Source organism: Macaca fascicularis, chromosome 6 (assembly GCF_037993035.2).
Source record: "Macaca fascicularis isolate 582-1 chromosome 6, T2T-MFA8v1.1".
Lineage (NCBI taxonomy): Eukaryota > Metazoa > Chordata > Mammalia > Primates > Cercopithecidae > Macaca > Macaca fascicularis.
The window spans coordinates 80,551,089-80,572,204 of NC_088380.1; the positions used below are offsets into that span (position 1 = coordinate 80,551,089).

Genomic DNA, 21,116 nt, shown 5'->3' on the forward strand with positions numbered 1-21,116 from the left:
TGCCATGTGATTTTGGCAGTGAGGTATGTGACTAAGATGGAAAAATTTGGTTCAGTAGATAAAACAACAACAACTACTACTACTATCTACTACTTTCATGATATACACTACATGGTATTTTTTAAAACTTTCTTTATTGCTTCCTGGACTTTAAGTGATATTGTTTGTACAAGTAGGAGCACATGGGTCAATGAGACGGTAGCTGCCTCTGAGCAACCCCTCCGTTGATGGCCTCACTCAGCTGCACAGGTGTGCTGTAGCTTTTGGTGTGGTAAGAGGCTTGCTACTTCACAGAAATTGCTCCCTTAGACATGAGAAGCGAAGGTGACATTAATTCCACGACTACCTTTGGAATGTTCTCAGCCCTTTGACTTGGCTGTTAGGTATCAAACGGTGCTTAATAAAGTAACTGTTGAAGAGCTACATGAGTTTGGTATTTTTTCTGTTCAATGGGCTTTTTTTTTTTTTTTTTTTTTTTAAGATTAAGGCTTGATTTCCTATATACTTCAGGTAATGAGCAGCCTCATTTTAATTTAAATGCTTGGGAAAGAGTAGTTTGCTATTGCTGTTTTTTCTCAGCATGGGAAAACTGGGTAAACACAGTTTCCTGATAAACTTTTGCCCGTTTGAGTAATCGGCTGGGAAGCACCTCCCACACAGAGATTAGTTATAAAACGCCCACACCATGAAAAGTGATCTTTCCAAAGCTAACAGTTTAAACCTCAACATCAGTGATTTTAAAAAAAAAAAAAAGGTTGAAAATTGAGGCCAAACAGAAACTATACAATACATATTTTAAGTTTTTAGTAAATGAGATTTTTTGATATATGCAAATGAGATCTTTACCTGACCAATATTAGCTTAAGAAAATATCAGACTTAAATTTAAAAGCAAAGATTCTTCCATCTTCAGAAAGCTAACTTCTCAGCACCACCTTGTGGTAACTTTTACTTAAGCCAGGATGTTTGTTTATTGTAAGATTTATATTAATATTACATTGTACAATGGAGAAATAAAAAGTGAAATTGGAAATATCTGTCTAATTTCTTTATCATCAAAGGGGAAAAATTAACACTTTGGTATAAACATTTTAATTCATGTTACCATCAAACCTATATTTTGTGGCAGCCTAAGTACCTTAATTTAGGGATAGCATGGTAGAGAAAAATTTTTTGTTGTGTGTGTGTGTTTTTTTTTTTTTGAGACGGAGTCTCACTCTGTTGCCCAGGCTGGAGGTGCAGTGGCACCATCTTGGCTCACTGCAAGCTCCGCCTCCTGGGTTCATGCCATTGTCCTGCCTCAGCCTCTGGAGTAGCTGGGACTACAGGCTCCCACCATCACACCCAGCTAATTTTTTGTATTTTTAGTAGAGTCAGGGTTTCACCAGGTTAGCCAGGATGGTCTCAATCTCCTGACCTCATGATCCACCCTTCTTAGCCTCCCAAAATGCTGGGATTACAGACGTGAGCCACCGCTCCTGGCCTTGTTGTGTTTTTTGAGATGGGGTCTCACTCTGTCATCCAGGCTGGAATGTAGTGGCACAATCTTGGCTCACTGCAACCTCTGTCTCCCTGGTTCAGGCAATTCTCCTGCCTCAGCCTCCTTAGTAGCTGGGATTACAGGCGTGTGCCACCATGCCCAGATAATTTTTGTATTTTTAGTAGAGAAGGCGTTTCACCATGTCGACCAGGCCGGTCTCGAACTCCTGACCTCAAATGATCAGCCTGCCTTGGCCTCTCAAAGTGCTGGGATTACAGACATGAGCCACCGTGCACAGCCGAGAAAAATATTTTTATATAGAAGCTGTTCTGAAAATAGTAATTAAATGAATGAATGGATGAACAGAGCATAATGTGAAAACAGTTGCATCAAGATCATCTAGCACAGCTGTCTTATCCCCTTTCCAAAACTGACATGAAATTAACTACGGTAATAACTTTTAAAAAATACATTTGCGATAAAAATGCCATCTACTAACCAGAAATTTGAACAACTCCTAACATGAAGTAAACAGACAGAATTTGATTGACTGAGAAGTAAGTTGGGAGAAGATCACAGCCCACAAAACGCTGGGGGATGCAGCAGAGGTAGGAGCTGTCGTGAGGTTTGCTCCATGCAAAGGGGACAGCAAGGAAAAGAAGAACTTCAAAGTGAACAATCGTCAGGCTGGGACCAGCAGAACTGTATGGCCCTTCCCTAAAGCAGCAAGTGTAGATGCTGATAGCAGGAGAGCATGCCGGTACCCAAGACAGCTAATGACCTCAAGAAGGGATAGAGAGTCCCCAGCCTGAGAAGGAAAGACTCTGGTTCCCTCGTGGCATCAGTTCCATTGCTCTCTACAGTTTCTTAATGCTGGCTCCTGACATGGGGATCTGCAGTGAATGACCAACAAAAAGCAAGTCTCAAACACCAAGATGAGCCCCAGATCAGAAGATGCCAGACATTTGAGGGGAACTGACACTGAAGGAAGCATTGGATTCACCAAACAGAACCAAGACTCGAGGAACAAATGAAAATATTAAAATATGTGCAATTGATGATTCATTCAATTTATGTTCAACAAATATTTATTGAGCACTTACATTTATACACGGAAGAACCAAAGATAAAACTCTAAGAAGGAAAATTTGGTATAGATAAAATCAGAAAAACACTTAATAAAATTTACAGATAACTAAATTATTGGTGGATATAATAAAAAAATGAAAGCATGAATCTAAAATTCTAAATTATCTCAACATTCCATAGGTGGGAAAGTTAGAGGTGGAAGCATATAAAGGATAATAGATACCAATTAGCTTAGGCTTTGATGGAAAAATGTAAAAGTATGTTAAAACTTCAGCAGGATATTAGTGTAGGTAATACCTATTAAAGATACAGCACATTAAGTACTTGAAATAAATATAAAATTTGTTGCTTGAAGACATTTTATGGATTCTACTTACATTTTACTGCAACATTTTCTACATTTCACTGATTTTTTTTATAGTTTTCTTTGTAAATTAGTTTAGGTGTATTTTTGAATTTGTAAAAAGAGGAGGAAAGTGCAAATCAGGTACTATGAAAGAAATTGAAGTGATACAATTATACATTTTTGATTATTCATCTATTCTCATTTCTTTTTTTCTTTTTTTTCTTTTTTTTGAGGAGGGGTTTTGCTCTTGTTGCCCAGGCTGGAGTGCAATGGCGTGAATTCGGCTCACTGCAACCTCTGCCTCCCGGGCTTAAGCAATTCTCCTGCCTCAGCCTCCTGAGTAGCTGGGATTGCAGGCATGTGCCACCATACCCAGCTAATTTTGTATATTTAGTAGAGACGGGGTTTCTCCATGTTGGTCAGGCTGGTCTCAAACTCTCGACCTCAGGTGATCCGCCCGCCTCAGCCTCCGAAAGTGCTGGGATTACAGTCGTGAGCCACCGCCCCTGGCTATCTATTCTCATTTCTTAAATTATGGCTTGATCTCCACTCACCTCCCAAATTCTTTTGCAGTTTATCTTGCCTGTTAAATTCTGTTTAATTTTGTCATTCCCATTACTAGAAAGGAGCAAGTGAAGAGGTTGACATTTCATTGTTCCAAGTAATATGAGCACCCTTTTAACTGGAATTTTTTCCCCATGTAATAATGAGTTGAGAATTGGTTCATAAAATATTATGGTTTTGAAAATGTCAGCATGGTATCTTAATGATCTAGCTTTAATTATAATGACTTGTTGGCATGAACCTTTGGTAGTAAAGTCCTCAGAGGCTGTGTAAAGTAAACAGTTTTATATCCATGATAATCTCTAAAGACCTAGAACTTTAACTAAGGAATGTATCCTGTTTTGCTAGTTTGGAATTATGAATACATAATGGCTATTTCACTTTGAAGAATGTTCAAAGTCTAATATAAAAGTTTTTCTTCTGTGGATAAGATATAAATATCGTATTAAAATTTAGTATTAAAACTAATGTTACACATACGGTTAAAAAAAAAAACATTGTTCTTTGTCCTTTGCTTTGGTTTTAAAGGAAAAGCAGGAAAATAAGAGGCAAATTCTTTAAAATTTGAACATTCATTAATAGGCATTTCCTGGAAGACATATGAATGGCTAATGCATATATGAAAAAATGTTTACCCTCACAACTACCATAAGGAAATGCAGATTTAAATAACATCTTGTTGCTATCAGTTGCTAGTCCCTTGAAAGATTTTATTGATAATATCCTGTGGTGATAAGGGGACAAAGAAAATGGCATTCACATGTATTCGTGGTCTAGTGGGCCATACCCATCAGGGGGTTCTTAGGTTTAGCTAAATATTCAGATTCACCCACCTGTCATAAGCCACATCTGGCACCTGTTGCTCAGAAGAGAGGCAGCCAGGATAGCCAGCATGCTGGCAGGTGTTTGCTCTTCAGTGGGAGCCTGCATGACACTCCACATAGTTCTCCATACAGCCATCTGGAAGCCGCCATTCTCTTTGGTACTCCAAGTTACAACTTTGCTGCGAAGGAGTGGGTTTGAACCTTCCTGGCTTGTAAGTCTCATGCCCCCAGGAGCCAATATCTATAGTAACCGCTGTACTGCATAGCTTCCCAGTTCTCTGCAAACAACATACCAGTTATAAGAGTCATTGAACCCAGGAAGGCCCAAAGATATGGTACCTATTAGGTATTTATGGTTTCTTCTCTCAAGATACAATTTATCAATTGGGTTACTTTTTCCTAAGCAATGATGCTTATAACACAGTTGACAGTATAGGTTCCTAAGAGAACAGAGCTAGAAAGTTAATCAAAGGTCAAATTCTCATATAAAAGGAAAAAGGATGTTTTTTAAGCCTTTACTCACAAAGAATATATGAGCATAATCTCTTTTATATTTTTTATTTTTATTTATTTTATTTTTATTTTTACTTTTTTTTTTTTTTTTTGAGACAGAGTCTCGCTCTGTCTCCCAGGATGGAGTGCAGTGTCATGATTTCAGCTTACTGCAAGCTCCGCCTCCCGGGTTCACACCATTCTCCTGCCTCAGCCTCCCGAGTAGCTGGAACTATGGCACCCACCACCATGCCCTGCTAATTTTTTTTTTTTTTTTTTTTTTTGAGACGGAGTCTCGCTTTGTTGCCCAGGCTGGAGTGCAGTGGCGCGATCTTGGCTCACTGCAAGCTCCACCTCCCAGGTTCACGCCATTCTCCTGCCTCAGCCTGCCGAGTAGTTAGGACTACAGGCGCCCGCCACCGCGCCCGGCTAATTTTTTTGTATTTTTAGTAGAGACGGGGTTTCACCGTGTTAACCAGGATGGTCTCGATCTCCTGACCTGGTGATCCACCTGCCTTGGCCTCACAAAGTGCTGGGATTGCAGGCGTGAGCCTCCGCGCCTGGACCGAGCATAATCTCTTTTTAAGATCCCATTTGGACAATATACGTTGAAAACTTTTATTTTGTGTGTACCCTTTCAAGCTGGTAATTTTGTTTTCATGGCTTTATTGTAACAAATAAGAAATATGCACAAAGATTTGTCTGTGTCTATATGTAAGTAGGTTTACTAAAGCATTATTTGCCACAGTTATTAATTAATAACAATCTAAATGCTCAGCAATTGCTTAAGAAAATTATAATACATTCATATTCTAGAATAATATATACATTTATAAAATAAGTATGTCCAGCAACAACTTCAAAAGAACATATATATCAAATTATTTAGTGTGTAACTGAGTGGTGATTATCTGTGTAATTTTTTAAACCATAAATCATTAATTTTTAACTTTGATCATGTATTTGGTCAAATAATTGCTTTTCATAAAAATCATCAGAAAATTGGCCAGGTGCGGTGGCTCATGCCTGTAATCCCAACACTTTGGGTGGCCGAGGCAGGTGGTCAGGAGTTCGAGACCAACCTGGCCAACATGGTGAAACCTCGTCTCTACTTAAAAAAATACAAAAAGTAGCTGGGCTTGGTGGCATGCACTCGTAATCCCAGCTACTTGGGAAGCTGAGGCAGGAGAATCGCTTGGACCCAGAAGGCGGAGGTTGCAGTGAACCGAGATCACGCCACTGCACTACAGCCTGGGTAACAGAGCAAGACTCTGTCTCAACCAAAAAAAAAAAAAAAAAATCAGAAAATTATTGTCAGTTTTAATGCAAGCTACTTACATTAAATGACTGATCATACATTTTAAGAGTTTGTTTTAATACCATTGAAAACGCTTGATCTTCAACTTTCTTAATGCATTTAATGAAATTCTACGTTCTATAAACTCTGGAGCTCCATCTCACATCAACATCTGAAGTGATAATTTTGAAGTACTTCAAGCCATAAAAATAATTCAGTTCACTTTCTCATATATACTATTACGTGAAACTATGACTCAGTGATAAGGGTGGGAAAAGCACATATAATTTTGATAGAATTTAGATGCCAGCTCTCAAGTTCTTTTCTCAGGTTATGGGTAGGTTAATGGATGCCATCATTACTACCTTATGGATTTGTTTTTAAATACATCCAATTTATTCTCCATCTTCCCCTTGGGTAATATACACACATCATAGTTTAACATTACCTTACCCACTGATAGTCTTGCCACTCTATTTATTGGTTTAGAAAATGTAAAACAAATATTTCCTCAAGGGGTATGTGGTACTTGGAGGAATATTAAAAAGCAAAATATTATTCATGCTGTACTTTCAATAAAATAAGAATTATGTGAGGAATATCCAAAGAAATGTTTATTGCATTTGTTACCTGCTGTTTTGTATTAGCTGTGTTTCTTGTTCTCTGTACAAATGGATGATGCAGAGTTAGCTGGCTCTGTAGAAGTGCTGTGGAAGTGGATTACAGAAGACGAGTCTTTGGGACACAGATTGGAATTCTGATCCTGGCCTCACCAAGGACTCTGTTACCTAGGGACTCAGTTTCCTCATCTACAAAATTAATAGACTAGACATCTCTTAGATCTTTTTCAACTGAAAAAACTATTAATAATTATGTAATTTTTAACTTTAAGACTTTTGATGATAAAATTTCTGATAATTTTGTGGTTTTTTCTTTCAGTTTATATCTGTTCAAACTAGGAATAGCACCCCAGATCCAGGATTTGTTGGGCAAAGTAGACTTCACAGGTACTACTCTTTATCTTTGTAATTTTTTACAATCTCGTTATAAAAAGTACCAATACCTGGCCGGGTGTGGTGTCTCACACCTGTAATCCCAGCACTTTGGGAGGCCGAGGCAGGTGGATCACGAGATCAGGAGATTGAGACCATCCTGGCCAACACGGTGAAACCCCGTCTCTACTAAAAAATACAAAAAATTAGCTGGGCGTGGTGGTGGGCGCCTGTAGTCCCGGCTACTTGGGAGGCTGAGGCAGGAGAATGGCGTGAACCCAGGAGGCGGAGCTTGCAGTGAGCTGAGATTGCACCACTGCACTCCAGCCTGGGTGACAGAGTGAGACTCTGCCTCAAAAATAAATAAATAAATAAATATTTAAAAAGTACCAATACGTTTTTCCCCCATTTTGATATTATTGATTTCCCTTATTCCTGTATATTGGTGAGAAGAGAAAACAGACCTATCTTGTTTGTTCTTGACTCAGTTCTCCTTCCCCATGTTTGTGAAATGAGAAACGGGCTGGGTTCTTCCTAAGGCTCTTGTTTAGAAACAACCCCACTTCCTCATGAAGACATTTCTTGATATGATTGTACTCATTCCTGTGTCCATCCCTGTCTGTAGCTTTCTCTGATAATGATCATTATTATTTGGTTCTTTGTTAGAGGAGGAAATCAGTAATATGAGAAAAGAACTTGAGAAATACGGAATACAGATGCCATCTTTCAGCAAAATAGGTGGTATTCTGGCTAATGAACTGTCCGTGGATGAAGCTGCATGTAAGTCCATTTACAATCCAAACTTGCCATTGACGTGAGACTTACCTGTACTTTACCTGTTGATTTTGATTACTTGAAATAGAATATTTAGAAGATACATTAAGCACCCTAAACATTTTATTATTTCTTTTATAGATGATTAATTTGAGGATGTCACAGTATAACCAAGTAATTGATTTTGGTCTTTAGACTTCTTCTTGTACAACATGAATTGAGGTTCTAGAAATACCTTCATTGTCCATAGTTCTCTACTTTCTGTGTCTGTAGATTTTAGTGGTAGAGTTCATTGTTACAGGTCTTTTAGTATTGCAAGCTAAATTGCAAGTATCTCTTAGAACCAACATGTTACTTTAAAATTACCCATGTCGCCCTGACCAGAGGGCAAGGATTGACTTACCTTCTAACTCCTGTGGTTGACATAGGGCTTGGATCATTTTAGCCATTCAGTGACATATAAATGAGTCAGAATTACTTAACAGATGCTGAGATCAGGACCAAAGACAACCATGTGGAGAGGTTGTCAGGTGCTCCATAATATGTCTGAATTCTCTTTTTGACATATTTACTGGAAGCCAAGAAAGAAAGTAAAACTGTTTGAGTTTACACAGGGTCAGTGCAACTGTCCATGATGTCTTTTGCTGATAAAAACCTTTTTTTCTCTCTCTCTCTCTTCACTTTTTAGTACATGCTGCAGTTATAGCCATTAATGAAGCAGTTGAAAAAGGAGTAGCAGAGCAGACCATTGTAACACTAAGAAACCCAAATGCAGTTTTAACTTTAGTGGATGACAACCTTGCACCAGAATATCAGAAAGAACTCTGGGATGCCAAAAAGAAAAAAGAGGAAAATGCAAGACTGAAGGTACTTAGATTCTGTGTAATAAAAACAGTAATGAATGTGCTTATGAGTTACTAGTTTGAAAAGCCTTAATGTTAAAAGCAATATTTTTAAATCAATTGGCTATGTTCTCTATAGCCATAGACAATTGATTTGAATGAAATGTAGCATAGAAGAGGACTATACACTATGTAAGGCAATTAGATTATATCCCTATATAAGGCATGAAAAGGAATTTTATAGGCCAGGCATGGTGGCTTATGCCTATAATCCCAGCACTTTGGGAGACTGCAGCAGGAGGGTCCTTTGAGTCCAGGAGTTCAAGACGAGCCTGGGCACCATAGTGAGACCCTGCCTCTAAGAAAATAGAAATAAAAATTAAAAATTAGCTGGGCTTGCTGGTGCAAGCCTGCAGTCCCAACTACTTGGGAGGCTGAGCTGAGAGAATCCCTTGAACCTGGGAAGTTGAGGCTGCAGTGAGCCACAGCTCCAGTGGCAGTGGAGTACCCTGCCACTGTACTCCAGCCTGGGCAACAGAGTGAGACCCTCTCTCAATTTTTAAAAAGGGAATTTTGTGATGAATGTTATATATTGAAAGAATTAAAAGTCATGTTGCAAACTTACTAATATCCCCAGAAAGTGTAGACATAGCAACTCATGATTATCCCTTGTTAGACATCATCAACAGACCTTACATTAGCCAAGTTACTTTTACGTTTGGTAGTAGAGGTTAATAATTCAGTGTGGTGAAGTTCAGAGAGGATGTTTTTGAAGCTACGGTCTTTGTATTTTCCCAGTAGTCAATCCTGTATATTTGAGGATGTCCCTCCTGTGCAAGACAGACTGCTCCTAATCCTAACTCCATTAGTAACCACCTTTCTATCTAGTCCATTATTGAAAAATTTGTCTACGCTGAGAGATTCTACTTCCTCACCATCTTGTCTCTCATTAAGCTCTTGCCATGTCAGTTTCAGCTCCATGACTAAAAGTAACCATTTTAGATTTTGGCGTTTTCTCTTCCACTAGCATCTGGCAGGGTCGGCCCCCTACCTTGAGATTCTCTGCTCCACTAGCTTATGTGCGTCCTTGCTGCAACGGTTCTCCTCTGTGCCTCTTTCTCCTCTTGCTCCTCCCTCTCAGTATGGGGATTCTTCAAGGTCTGACATTGAATCCCTTCTCTGTTCTTCCTCCATTGAGCTCATCCACTTATTGAAGAAATCAGCCATCAGCTTTATGCCAGCCCATCCCAAATTGGTCTCTCTCCTACTCCACCAGATAACTTCATCTATGTCCCTCTGGCTTTGTACCCCATTATGTCAGAAGAGCTCCCCTTGCTGACATCCCTGGTTCAGAAGAATGGTGGCCAGCTTTATCTCAGAACTCTTTATGCCTCCTGTGTCCCATCCATTGCTAGATTCTTCTGCCTACTCTTGTTGGAGTTGAATCTGTCGTCAACCTTCTAGTCTCACCACTCTTGCCTCAGTCCTGCCCCTCCTGACCTCATCGCATGACTCTTGTATCAAGCACCTTCCTCGTGGGTCTCTCTGCCTCCTGTTATTCTCCAAGCCAGTCCCTCTTAGAGCTAGAGGTTACAAAATTGATCTTTAACTACAAATCTGATGTTAACCCACCAGAAACATCCCCCGATTCTCTGTTGCCTACTGAATTAAACACCAAATCTTAGCTTAGCCTTCAGCTGACCCCCTCATCTTTTTGGCTAACCCTGGACACACACTCCAAGCTGTAGCCCAATGTGCTAAGCTTTCCATCTGCTGTCTGTGTCCTATTCTTGACATTATTCTGTTGCTCGAAGCCCTCATAGATTATGATCTCTTTGAAAAATTTTCTTCCCAATTAAGTATGAACACTTTCTAAAGAATGCTTATCGTACTTCTCTTATAGAACCTATTCGGTTCTTCTAGGTATATTTATTATTTGTGTTCTTGATTTTATTAGATCAAATCAAATGAAATTGGTGCTATTCAACTGTTTTTGATCTACAAAAATGGCAATACCAAGTGGTCCAAACTAATGTTTTCCACATTTGAAAATTAGCCCTTTTCAAAGAGTCACTGGGTCTGTCATTCATCTTTGTAATCTTTGCCAGCATTCTCCCCTAGTCCCCTGCACAGAGCAGGCACTCCACAAATGCTTGCAATGAATTTAAATAATTAGGGAATGGTTTTTATCACTCTTCACATTTTTCCATTTGAGTTCCGAGTTTTGGAAATATTTTATTTAACCTCAGAAATCAGTGAAGACTTTGTTTTGCAGAATAGCTGTATTTCAGAAGAAGAAAGAGATGCTTATGAAGAACTGCTGACGCAAGCAGAAATCCAAGGCAATATTAATAAAGTCAACAGTAAGTAATGGATCGTATGAAGGAAATTGATATTTCCATAAGATACAGACTTTCCTTGCCAGAATCCCAACACAACTCTCAATTTGTATACTTGGAAAACTGCCTTCTACAATGAAAAATCTACTCAGTGTCAATGTTGCTCTTAATTTTGGTACAGCATTTGGCAGTTTCCCACTGGGCTTTTTTTTGGTGATCTCAGTCCACACAAAGTATCCTGAAGCTAGTCTGATTCTACCTTTCTGTCTCATTACATTCCACATTTTGAATCTGTCACTTTTGGGGCTAATACTGAAGGTTATTTAGTAAAAGATTATAACTTACAGATTGTAGTTGCTTGCCCATGATTATGCGATGATGTTCTATTGGAATTGTAAAAGGTGCTGTTGACACCACTGCTCTCTGTGACTTCCCAGTCATTAATCTGTAGCTCATAAGATTTTTCTTACACTTGTGTAACTTTGGTGCCAGTGAATGGGACTATGGGCAGGCCAGATGAATTCTCATGATGGCAGCTTTGAGTCCCACACCCCTGAGCCTCTGTGGAGTCAAGCAGATGAGTTCCTCTTAGTACCTGGCTCAGGTGTGTGACTGTAAAGAACAGCAGACTCAGGTAATTAAAATAAGCATATGCAAGTTGAGATACGTCCATTTTTTTTATTCGTCCTTTCTCCCCTCTGGCAAAACCTATTTTTCCTTGAGCATCGGAAGAGTCAGTAAGAAATTTCATTTGATGTTTATTTTTCCCTGGTCAATCTAAATAATCCATATATACCCAAAAAATTAATACATGAAAGACCATTTAGCCTGCTTAATAAAACATGTGAACTCCCTGCCAAATTAAAATTTGGAGTGTCCACTAATTACAACAGTCCTAAACCTTGCCTTCCTTTTAACATCCTGGTTGAGTTTTGAATATTCTTTTTTGCTTGTAACTATAGAAAAGAAGTGTACCTCCGCAGGTGTTACTCGGAAGTCTGCTCCTAAGTTGCTGGAGAGAAATATCCTAAGGGGTTCAAACAGTAATTAAGGAAAGCCCCAGAGGGTTAATGTAAATGTCTAGGAGTTAACAACTGAGTGTGTTTGAGAATTTGCCTCACATACATATAACTGGGTTGAAAACTCTCAATTACCTTTTTTTTTTTTTAAGGGTAACACCTTAACATTTTAGGATGCATGTACCTGTTCTTTTATTCTTGTGAAATCTTGAACATGTTGCTAATGATACATGAAATGAAGTCCAATTTAAAGTTTGTCTTTTTGCTCCATGTGAAAGCTGAGAATTTCATGATGCTTGACAGAAATGAATTACAGGAGGAAATTAATGTTGCCGGTGAGACATCTGAGGTCCATAAACTTAGAGAGGAAATGGCTCCATAGCCTTTAACCATTCCTTATTTTTGAAATATTTATAACCATGAAAACAGTTTTCTTTTTCATGTTAAATAAAATGCTTTATATAAATGTTTTAGTTCTTTACTCAGTGCCATAAATTCCTGACCACAAATTTAATGCCAAATTGGCTATACTTTTTTTTTCCATTTTGAAGTAAAAGGCATTGAATATTTTGCACTAATGGCATAACTGGCTGAAAATATGAAGGCAAAGTCTGATGGCTTTCAGTGTGTAGAACATGATTATTCTGAAGTCTTTTTATCTCTCCCTATCTTAAAATTTATAGTCCAGTAGAACTGAAAGTAACCTTAGGAAAAAAAAAATCCTCATTTTGATGACATGAAAATGAGACAATTGTATACTTTAAAATATGTAAGAATTGCTCACGCCTGTAATTCCAGCACTTTGGGAGGCGCAGGTGGGTGTATCATGAGGTCAAGCCTTCAAGACCACCCTGGCTAACATAGTGAAACCCTGTCTCTACTAAAAATACAAAAAATTAGCTGGGCATGGTGGCGGGCGCCTGTAATCCCAGCTACTTGGGAGGCTGAGACAGGAGAATCACTTGAATGTGGGAGGCGGAGGGTGCAGTGAGCTGAGATTGTGTCACTGCACTCCAGCCTGTGGACAATAGTGCGAGACTCCATCTCAAAAAAAATTTTTTTTTAAATATAAGAATCATTACTTTGACAAGGTTTTCCCCAACCATGTGGGTTATTATCTTAAAATGTTAAGGCATCTACATTCATAGGTGGTAATGTCAACAGATCTGTTGTCAGAGGCCTCATCTTTGTTCACATTACAACCATTTACCTTTCAGGTTCAGCAAATGCATTCCATTCATTGCATGATGTATTCTGTTAAGATCAGAGCTGGATATTTTGCATTTCTTTGCTTTTTTTTTTTTTTTTTTTTTTTTGACAGGGTCTCACTCCATTGCCCAGTCTGATGTTGAACTCTTGGACTCAAGTGATCCTCCTACCTCAGCCTCCCAAAATGCTAGGATTACAGACAAAAGCGACCACGCCCTGCCTGGACATTTTGTTAAATGCAGAGTATAAAAGAGTGGTTGATCTTACCTTATTTTTTTTTAAGAAATTGTTTATTTAATAGTGTTTTTCAGAGCAGGTGTGGTGGCTCATGCCTCTAATCCCAGCACTTTGGGAGGCTGAGGCAGGCGGATCACGAGGTCAGGAGTTCAAGACCAGCCTGGCCAACATAGTGAAACCCTGTCTGTACTAAAAATACAAAAATTAGCCAAGCGTGGTGGCATACGCCTGTAGTCCCAGCTACTTGGGAGGCTGAGGCAGGAGAATCGTTTGAACCCAGGAAGCGGGGAGGTTGCAGTGAGCCGAGATCACTCCACTACACACCAGCCTGGGTGACAGAGCGAGACTCCATCTCAAAAAAAAAAAAAAAAAAAAAAATAGTGTTTTTCAGGCTAGGTGCAGAGGCTCATGCCTGTAATCCAGCACTTTGGGAGGCTGAGGTGGGAGGATGACTTGAGGCCAGGAGTTCAAGAACAGCCTGGGCAACAAAGAGAGACCCAGTCTCTACAAAAAAAAAAAAAATTTTAAAATTAGCTGGGCCTGGTGACACACAACCGTAGCCCCAGATACTCGAGTCTGAGGTGGGAGGATCTCCTGAGCCCAAGAGGTCGAGACTGCAGCAAGCCAAAATTGCACCACTGCACTCCAGCCTTGGAAACAGAGCAAGACTGTCTCAAAAAAAGAAAGACAGAGAGAGAGAGAGAGAAGGAAAGAGAGAAAACTGTTTTAAAGACATGATTTTCTGATGTTTGAAATTCAGCTGTACAAGCCCGTATGATAAATTTATCAAAGGTAAAGCAAGATCCTACCTAGGGTAATCCGAGATGCAGCTGAAAGGCCTTGGATTAACTTTAGAAGAACAGCAAATACCACAAACAACCACTAGACCTTCATTTCTGAAATTTTTTGGTTTGTCACATAAATTTTAAAGATCAAAATGGTTCTCAGGGTCCTTTAGGTTAAGTGTGAGTTTTCTGGGGGATGACTTGAAGGATTCCATTCATCATAAGTATTTCCTGTTATTGAGTTATATCTTTTAGTAAAAAGATGGAGGGAAGATCCTTGTGAATGTATTTAGAGAAAATAAATTGTCATTTTGTCAAAAAGGGTTAGAAGAATCTAAGCTTCAGTGTAGTCACGAATTAGGCAGACAAGCTAACCCTTGAAAGACTCTAGAAATTTATGGATGTGTGTTGCTTCTGCTACCCAGATGTCTTCTCTATAAGGCAAAACTCTGGAATCTCCATCTCATTTGCTCTTTCCTGATGGCAGAGTTCATCATTCATTCTCCCATTTACTCAGCAATTTCATTTTTGTTCTCTGAAAACTATGCTGAATCCACTGTTCCAAGCATTTCGGTTTGGTCACCAAAATCCAAGTCTTTATAATCTACACCTTACAACTGGTCAAGAGATCACAGAGTGTATTAGTCTGTTCTCACACTGCTATAAAGAACTACTTGAGACTGGGTAATTTATGAAGAAAAGAGGTTTAACTGACTCACAGTTCTGCATGTCTAGGGGAGGCCTCAGGAAACTTACAATCATGGCAGAAGGCGATAGGGAAGCCAGGCACATCTTCACATGCCCAAAGCAGGAGGAAGAGAGAGAAGGGGGAAGTGCTACACACTTAACCATATCTCATGAGAACTCACTATCAGCAAGGGTGAAATCCACCCCCATCTTACAATCATCTTCCATCAGATCCCTCCTCCAACATTGGGGATTATAATTCAACATGGGATTTGGGTGGGGACACAGAACCAAACCATATCACAGAGTTTATGGTTGTCTCAGATGTTGCAGCAATGTTTCTGAGTGCTTGCTGTGGGCTTACCTCAGAGCTTATGCATCAGGAAGATACAGCAGTAGGGCAAGGCTTGCTTCTGGTCTTCGTGTCGCTTGAAGTCTCCTTGGGGAGGCAGTACTAACACATAAGGAGCACAAGGAACATGCCTGCTGGAACTACATGGCCCAGCTTTAAATAACTGTGGGGATCACAAGATGAGAAATCCTTAAGGACTGGAGCAATCTGAAGGCTTCATGGAAAAGGTGAGACCAGAGCTGGTCCTAAAAGGAAGGATTTTGGAAGGAAGTCATGTTACTCAGAAATGATCTCATAACCTAAGCTTCATCAGTGCTAAGGTTCTTGTAGGCACTAACTCCAAGGATTGGATTGGTTTGAATTACTGAGATAACATTTTCAAAGCCTTACCTACCCTCTGCCTGCAGCTTTTCAGAGTTCATGAAAAGTAACCGCTTAGGTACAAATCCTTGGGAAGAAGGGCTGGTTGGGTGAGACCGCAGTGGAAAGAGCAACCATTCTGACAAAACGTGAACCCCCACCCTCAGGGCAGGCTGCGGTGGACCATATTAATGCTGTCATTCCGGAAGGTGACCCCGAGAATACACTGCTTGCACTGAAGAAACCAGAAGCCCAGCTGCCTGCTGTTTATCCCTTTGCTGCTGCCATGTATCAGAACGAACTTTTCAACCTCCAGAAACAGAACGCCATGGTAAGTCAGAGGAGACCCCAGCTGCGGGGATGGTAACTCTGTGTGCCATGGTGCACTAGGGAAGCCTAGTTAGGAAAGGGGAATAGGGGTATTGTACCAGTCCTGGTCTCACTGGCCCACCCGTACCAATTCCATGGCCTCCTTCCTTGTTAACTTTGCTTTTAGTCTACATAAAGAATCTAAGAGCATAGTTAGGAAATTCCAGCAGTGGTCTATATATATACATCTGAAAATAGGTTGTTCTTATTCTCTGTGTGATATTTGAAGAACCTTGGATAATTTTTAGCTATACTGATGTGGTTTTTTTTTTATAATATATAATTTTTTTATATAGAAAATAAGCTCAATCTGCAATTTTAGAAACTGCAGATAAGACCATTAGCACCGGCCGGGCCCGGTGGCTCAAGCCTGTAATCCCAGCACTTTGGGAGGCCGAGACGGGTGGATCACAAGGTCAGGAGATCGAGACCATCCTGGCTAACACGGTGAAACCCCGTCTCTACTAAAAAAATACAAAAAAACTAGCCAGGCGAGGTGGCGGGCGCCTGTAGTCCCAGCTACTCGGGAGGCTGAGGCAGGAGAATGGCGTAAACCCGGGAGGCGGAGCTTGCAGTGAGCCGAGATCCAACCACTGCACTCCAGCCTGGGCGACAGAGCGAGACTCCATCTCAAAAAAAAAAAAAAAAAAAAGACCATTAGCACCATGGCTTTGATTTTTGTAAATTAGTGCTCCTTAAAAGGATAACAGCATTCAACAATAATTTCAAACAAGGTTACAATATTTAAGAACATGTTTACTAATGCTCTTGTAAGCCAAACAATGAAACAAAATGAAAACTACTGAAAGCAGAACCAAGAATTCAGCGTATGACAAAGCTGTATTTTAAGAAGGTGGGGAAAGGACTATTTAATAAATGATGTCCTTGCAAGTGTTTAAGCTTTGTTAAGAAAACATTAACTCACTACACATATATCAGAATAAGTTTTCAACATAAAATGTTAAATATAAAAAATAATTTAAAAAATTAAAGTTCAAAGGAAAAACATAGGACAGTCATTGGATCTTTAAAGTCACAATCAGCACTTATCCACACACAATAAAGAGAGGCCAAAAACATGAGCAGGCAATTCGTAAAACAAGAAATATACAAATGACCAAAAAAAGTTTAAATTCATTCAGAAGTGAAAAATATATAAATTAAAGCACAGTACACTTACTGTTTAAAATTAGATTGGTAGGTATAAATATGGGGCACAAACATCTCCTACACAGCCTCTGGGAGTATGAATTATACAGCTTTTCTGCAGGGTGGTCTTAGTAATATAGATCAAAAGCCCGTGATGCTGACAGTTACATTCTAGAAAATAAGCCTGAAGGATATGAACCAAATAGCTTAGCCACAGAGATGTTTCACAGCATTGTTTATAATACTGAAAACCAGGAAACAAATGACTATTTAATTAATAACAGATTGCCTGTAAATTAATAACATTTATGGTGCTTGTGCATGCTAGAAATTTGTGCAACCAGTAAAAATGATAATGTAAAGAATAATGACTGGAAAAGATATCCATACTAATATTAAGTGGGAAAAATGAGATTAAGATATATAGCATTATCTTGTTTTTTGCAATAAGAAAATGAAGTCATTTAGAGACAAAACCTCTGCAAATGTATGTATGAATTTAAAATACATAAAAGGATATACACAAAAGAGCTTGGGTGGTAGCATTTGTTTTCTTATTCTTGCTTATTAAGACTTCTGTATTGGCTGGGTGTGTTAGCTCCTGTCTGTAATCTTAGCACTTTGGGAGGCTGAGGCAAGAGGATCACTCAAGGCCAGGAGTTCAAGACCAACCTGGGCAACATAGGCCTCATCTTTACAAAAAAATAATAATAATTAAAAAGACTTCCTATGTTTCCTAAATAGAAATATAGTATTTGTAATAAAAGAAAAATAGCTTATTTTCTTAATTTCACTTCGGTTCTTCTCTCATTAACATTTTCTTCCACTTCTCTGGCTCTGAAGCTCAAGGCTACTTAGGCTTGAGGACACTCATTCTTCCTCAACTGGCCATAGTTAACCTGTGGCCGTCCAGCCCCATTTCTTCTTCCTCTCTCCTTATCCTTTTTGCTGTATACCAATTTAGGTAACCATGGACAGGTCACTGAAAGAGATAGAGGAGGTGAATTATAAACGAATCCATTCTGCTCATATAATTTGGTACCTTATATATTAAACTTGTATTTAATGTAAGATATTTGAATAAAATTTACTTACATGATCTCCATGGTAACTCCTTCTTCCCATTTGCTTTGGAAGATTAAACTACCCTTTTTTATTCTGAAATCAGTTTGCTGCAAGACTTCTGTAGAGATCCAGAAAGATATAATAATGCATTTTAAGATGAACATTATGTTATATATTAAATAACTATAATATCCTAAATGTAAAATATGTATCAGCTTTTCCTTAGTGATTCTTTTTCATGCTCCTCCTCCTTATGTCCCTTCAATATGATGAAAAAAATATTCCTTTTGAAGTTGGGCCAAGATCATATAAAATGGTAAAATGGAAGAAGATATTAAAGGGGAAGGGTATTCTGAAATCTAAGACATATTTTTTTGGATAAGCTAAACCCAGATTTTAAATCATATAAAACTGGAGATCTGGCCAGGCGCGGTGGCTCATGCCTGTAATCCCAGCACTGGGAGGCTGAGGCAGGCGGATCACCTGAGGCCAGGAGTTCGAGACCAGCCTGGCCAACATGGCAAAATGCTGTCTCTACTAAAAATACAAAAAATTAGCTGGGCATGGTGGTGGGCTCCTGTAAACCCAGCTACTTGGGAGGCTGAAGCAGGAGAATCGCTTGAACCGGGGAAGCGGAGGCTGCAGTGAGCCTAGATCATGCCATTGCACCCCAGCCTGGGCAACAGGAGCCAAACTCCATCTCAAATAATAATAATAATAAAGCAAACCACACCAAACAAAAAAACCTGGAGATCTTTACTTGCTGTACCAAAAGATCACCTCAGACTTCTTCAAATATCTAGACCTGGTAGCGCATTTTAAAATTTCTACCTGATTTATGAAAATGTCACTTAGACTAACTTTTTTCGAATTAAATCAGTAGTCTTGGTTTGAAGACCTTGCTTTGTGCTTCAGATTATAACTTTTCGGTGAAATTCTCCCAACCTTCCCTTAACCCTTAATTCAAACTGGAAATCATTAGCTATGCTAAAATCTTACCTGGCACTCTCAATCAGTGACAATATTATCTAGTCCTTGGCTTAATTATATGACTGGACTGAGCCTTTAAGCAGCCAGTATAGCTAGGAGTAGGGATCAGCAATGGGAATGCAGATATTTGTGGAATCGTAACTTTCCATTGTAATCAACCCAGTCCCAAAAAATGATCATCTAAGGAAAACCCAGGAGTCAATATGCCTGTTCTTAAAGCCAGTGGAAAGCAGGTGGCCACGACTCCTCTTTCTGCTGAGCTATCAAGTTCTTTGACTTTTCGTTGTTTGTTGAAATGTGCATTGTAAACCTCCATCAGGCACGTGAGGTGTGTTGTGTGGGGAGCTTATGTTGCCATATGTTTTCCAACAGAACTACTTGGCCCACGAGGAGCTTTTGATTGCTGTGGAAATGTTGTCTGCTGTTGCTTTACTAAACCAGGCCTTGGAAAGCAATGATCTTGTGTCTGTGCAGAATCAACTCAGAAGCCCCACAATAGGCTTAAACAATCTGGACAAGGCATATGTGGAACGGTAAGGAACATTTTCCAAACCTTCTTTCAGTGTAGAAATGCATGTTTGGCAGATCTTACAAGTGAGGAATTTGCCTGTTGGTGGAGAAACCATATACCATGCTCATGTTTCTTGAAAACTAGTCTGTTTTAAGAGTCCTTCTAATTAGTATCCTTGTTTACAGTATTCCTTTGGGGAAGCAAAAAGAATCAGAAAGTGATCATCCTGTGGCAATTAATAAATGACTTTGTCTTTGGCAAAGATTATTTGATAGGCTGAAAATAAAGGAACTGTTGGAAACATACTTTTCCTTGGGCATCTTTTAGAAACCGCAGAGTGTAGAAGAGTTGGAAGCAACTTTAATAATCATCCAGTCCAATTCTTTTATGTCACTGATGCAGAAACAGAATCTGGAGTTATGGACCTAAAATTGGGCAGTTGGGCCCCAAACTCCACTTTTCTGATTATTAAACCAAAGAAATCCTGAGACCACTGTGGGTCATGGCAGTGAGTAACAACATCCATTTATCTTTCCTTCATGTTTCTGAAGTGTGCTACCAGATAGTACAACTGACAGCATTATTATAAAACACCATAGCGGATCTAGAGAGACAATAAAATGGCCAGAATTGGGAGCCAGATGAGAAAGTCGCTGAGACAAAAGCCCCAGTTAAAATGAGTGAATCTTGGATTCTTGTAACCACCAGGGGGAGATGTCTGCACAGATCTTGACAAAAGCTCTTTTCAGAAACTGATTTTGGAACTGCTCTAGTAGGCAGGTTGGCTAATTCTCTTGGGTCGTGTACAGTTGCAAAGGAAAGACCAGAGATTTCTTAGGTTAAACAAATGGTATTTGACCACTTGTCTGTGTAGAGAATGGCCAAGAAGTAATGGAAAGATGTGGGTTCTCCTTGTTTTTAGTCTTTTAGGGGAAGCTAATTCTCTTGTTCTACTTAAATTTGGCCATGTGGTTCATATGACTCCTTCGAGTCTGTTTCCAAGATAATTTATATCTACTTCTACTGTTTCTGTTAATGGCACCATTCTCTCCTGCAAGCTTAGAAACCTGAAGCTCAATTTGAGTTTTCCTCTGCCCTCAGCTAGGCACCGTTGTGCTCTAAAGAGCCTGCCATCAGTAGCCAATCTATGTGCCTTATTTATACCTCTGCAAGACGTTTCCATTTCCCTGCAACCACCCTCACTTAGACTTCTCACTTTTGCTTCTGTAGTAACCCCTAAATTGGTCATCCTACTTCTTTTCTCTCCCCCTTCATTAATCCTTCCTACCTACCAGGCTTTGCCATACTTTCTTAGTGCTGGAGTAGAAGACAGAGCCGGGCAATC

General features: G+C 39.4%; 1 protein-coding gene across 3 annotated transcripts in view; it reads left to right on the forward strand.

The window, feature by feature from the left end:
- Positions 1–21,116, forward strand: part of IQGAP2 (IQ motif containing GTPase activating protein 2) — a 310,898-nt gene that overhangs the window by 182,326 nt on the left and 107,456 nt on the right. For all 3 annotated transcript variants that reach the window (XM_005557201.4, XM_045393897.2, XM_045393896.3), the window contains 6 exons: positions 7,031–7,098; positions 7,750–7,863; positions 8,546–8,724; positions 10,975–11,062; positions 15,855–16,018; positions 19,633–19,793. In XM_005557201.4, coding sequence (XP_005557258.3) covers positions 7,031–7,098; positions 7,750–7,863; positions 8,546–8,724; positions 10,975–11,062; positions 15,855–16,018; positions 19,633–19,793 — 774 coding nt within the window. The remainder of the gene's footprint in view (positions 1–7,030; positions 7,099–7,749; positions 7,864–8,545; positions 8,725–10,974; positions 11,063–15,854; positions 16,019–19,632; positions 19,794–21,116) is intronic.